General features: G+C 53.2%; 1 protein-coding gene and 1 pseudogene across 1 annotated transcript in view; both read right to left on the reverse strand.

Annotated features, from left to right (window-relative positions):
- LOC110391235 overlaps nt 1–1,853 on the reverse strand; it is a 51,228-nt pseudogene that overhangs the window by 31,629 nt on the left and 17,746 nt on the right.
- The window catches only part of LOC110391232 (zinc finger protein 436-like), a gene marked incomplete in the record, with an annotated part of 9,648 nt that continues 7,801 nt past the window's right edge, over nt 7–1,853 (reverse strand). Inside the window, 1 exon segment of the mRNA XM_021383043.1 lies at nt 7–1,709. Coding sequence (XP_021238718.1) covers nt 412–1,709 — 1,298 coding nt within the window.

The raw sequence follows: 1,853 nt of genomic DNA on the forward strand, positions 1-1,853 counted from the left end.
TACAGGCAGTGGAGAAAGAGAGGAAGCAAAAGAGAGGAAACTGGAAGTAGAATTTCTTCAGATACATCCTGAATAAGCAAGGGAATTGGAGGGATCAGGTCTGCCCTACAACCAAGGTCAGGTGCCTGAACATGGCCAGAGTTGATATTTCTCTGCTCTCACTCACATGCACTACTCCCTGCTGGGCTCACAGCGCTATCTTCAAGTGAACGACCACTGGGACACGTATTCTTTACACCAAGTGCTGCCTGCTCTCTACACTATGACTCCATTCGATGAAACCATGCATTCACTGTCAGGGAAAGGTGCATGCTGTTGGGAGCACTTGCAGGCTCTGTGTCCTGGGTGCATGCGCAGGTAGGAAACGAAGCTGGAAGTGCTTGTGAAGCTTCTCACAAACTCAGGGCACTCCTAAAATGTGTCTCTTGTATGGCTGTGCTTGTGGGAGTAGAGGGAAGAACGGCTTCGAAAACCCTTCCCACACTCAGGGCACTTGCAGGGTCTCTCTCCTGTGTGGATGCGCTGGTGGCTGATGAGTTCACTACTGCGTTTGAAGCCCTTCCCACACTCAGGGCACTTGTAGGGTCTCTCTCCTGTGTGGATGCGCTGGTGGCGGATGAGATGGGCACTCGTTTTGAAGCTCTTCCCACACTCAGGGCACTTGTAGGGTCTCTCTCCTGTGTGGATGTGCTGGTGACTGATGAGGTGGGAACGCCTCCTGAAGCCCTTCCCACACTCAGCGCACTTGTAGGGTCTCTCTCCTGTGTGGATGCGCTGGTGGCGGATGAGATGGGTACTCGTTTTGAAGCCCTTCTGACACTCAGGGCACTTGTAGGGTCTCCCTTCTGTGTGGACGCGCTGGTGGCAGATGAGTACAGCCCTGCTTTTGAAGTCCTTCCCACACTCAGGGCACTTGTAGGGTCTCTCTCCAGTGTGGATGCGCTGGTGGCGAATGAGTTCAGCACTGCTTTTGAAGCCCTTCCCACACTCAGCGCACTTGTAGGGTCTCTCTCCTTTGTGGATGCGCTGGTGGCGAATGAGTTCAGCCCTGCTTTTGAAGCCCTTCCCACACTCAGGGCACTTGTAGGGTCTCTCTTCTGTGTGGATGCGCTGGTGGTTGATGAGTTCTGTTGTGCTTTTGAAGCTCTTCCCACACTCAGGACACTTGTAGGGTCTCTCTCCTGTGTGGACGCGCTGGTGGATGATGAGATGGGCACTCGTTCTGAAGCTCTTCCCACACTCAGCGCACTTGTAGGGTCTCTCTCCTGTGTGGATGCGCTGGTGGCGGATGAGGCTGGAACAGCTACTTAAGCCCTTCCCACACTCAGGGCATTTAAAGCAGTTCCCTCCTCTGTGCATGTGCTGATGGACAATGAGGTCAGAATTCCTTCTGAAGCTCTTTGCACAATCACAACACTTCCATAGACTCTCCCCAGGCCGAATACTTTCATGGTTAACACGGCTGGAATTCCTCTTAAAGCTTTTCCCAGACTCATCACACCGATTCTGCCTTTTCTTCTGGCACTCTTCCTTGCTCCTTACGTCTTCCAGCTGCTCCTGACCTGTGCTGCAGCCCAGCGCGTTCCGCACTCTCTTTCCTAAATGGTTTCCCAGTGGCTTCAAGTGCTCTCCTTGCTCCAGGCCCCCACGGACATCACTTCGGATTTCTTCCACAGAGCCACTACCCCAATGCCTTTCGGCCACACCACCTTTCTGCAGATCCTCCTTGCTATTTGTGATCCCACCTCCTGCTGGATGACACAGGACATTCAGAAATAGCACACCGTGCCCCACATGTAGCCCAGCCACAGATGACAGAAACAGTGGAGATGAGAGCATTGCCATCATTCTGG

Source organism: Numida meleagris, unplaced genomic scaffold (assembly GCF_002078875.1).
Source record: "Numida meleagris isolate 19003 breed g44 Domestic line unplaced genomic scaffold, NumMel1.0 unplaced_Scaffold327, whole genome shotgun sequence".
Taxonomy (NCBI): domain Eukaryota; kingdom Metazoa; phylum Chordata; class Aves; order Galliformes; family Numididae; genus Numida; species Numida meleagris.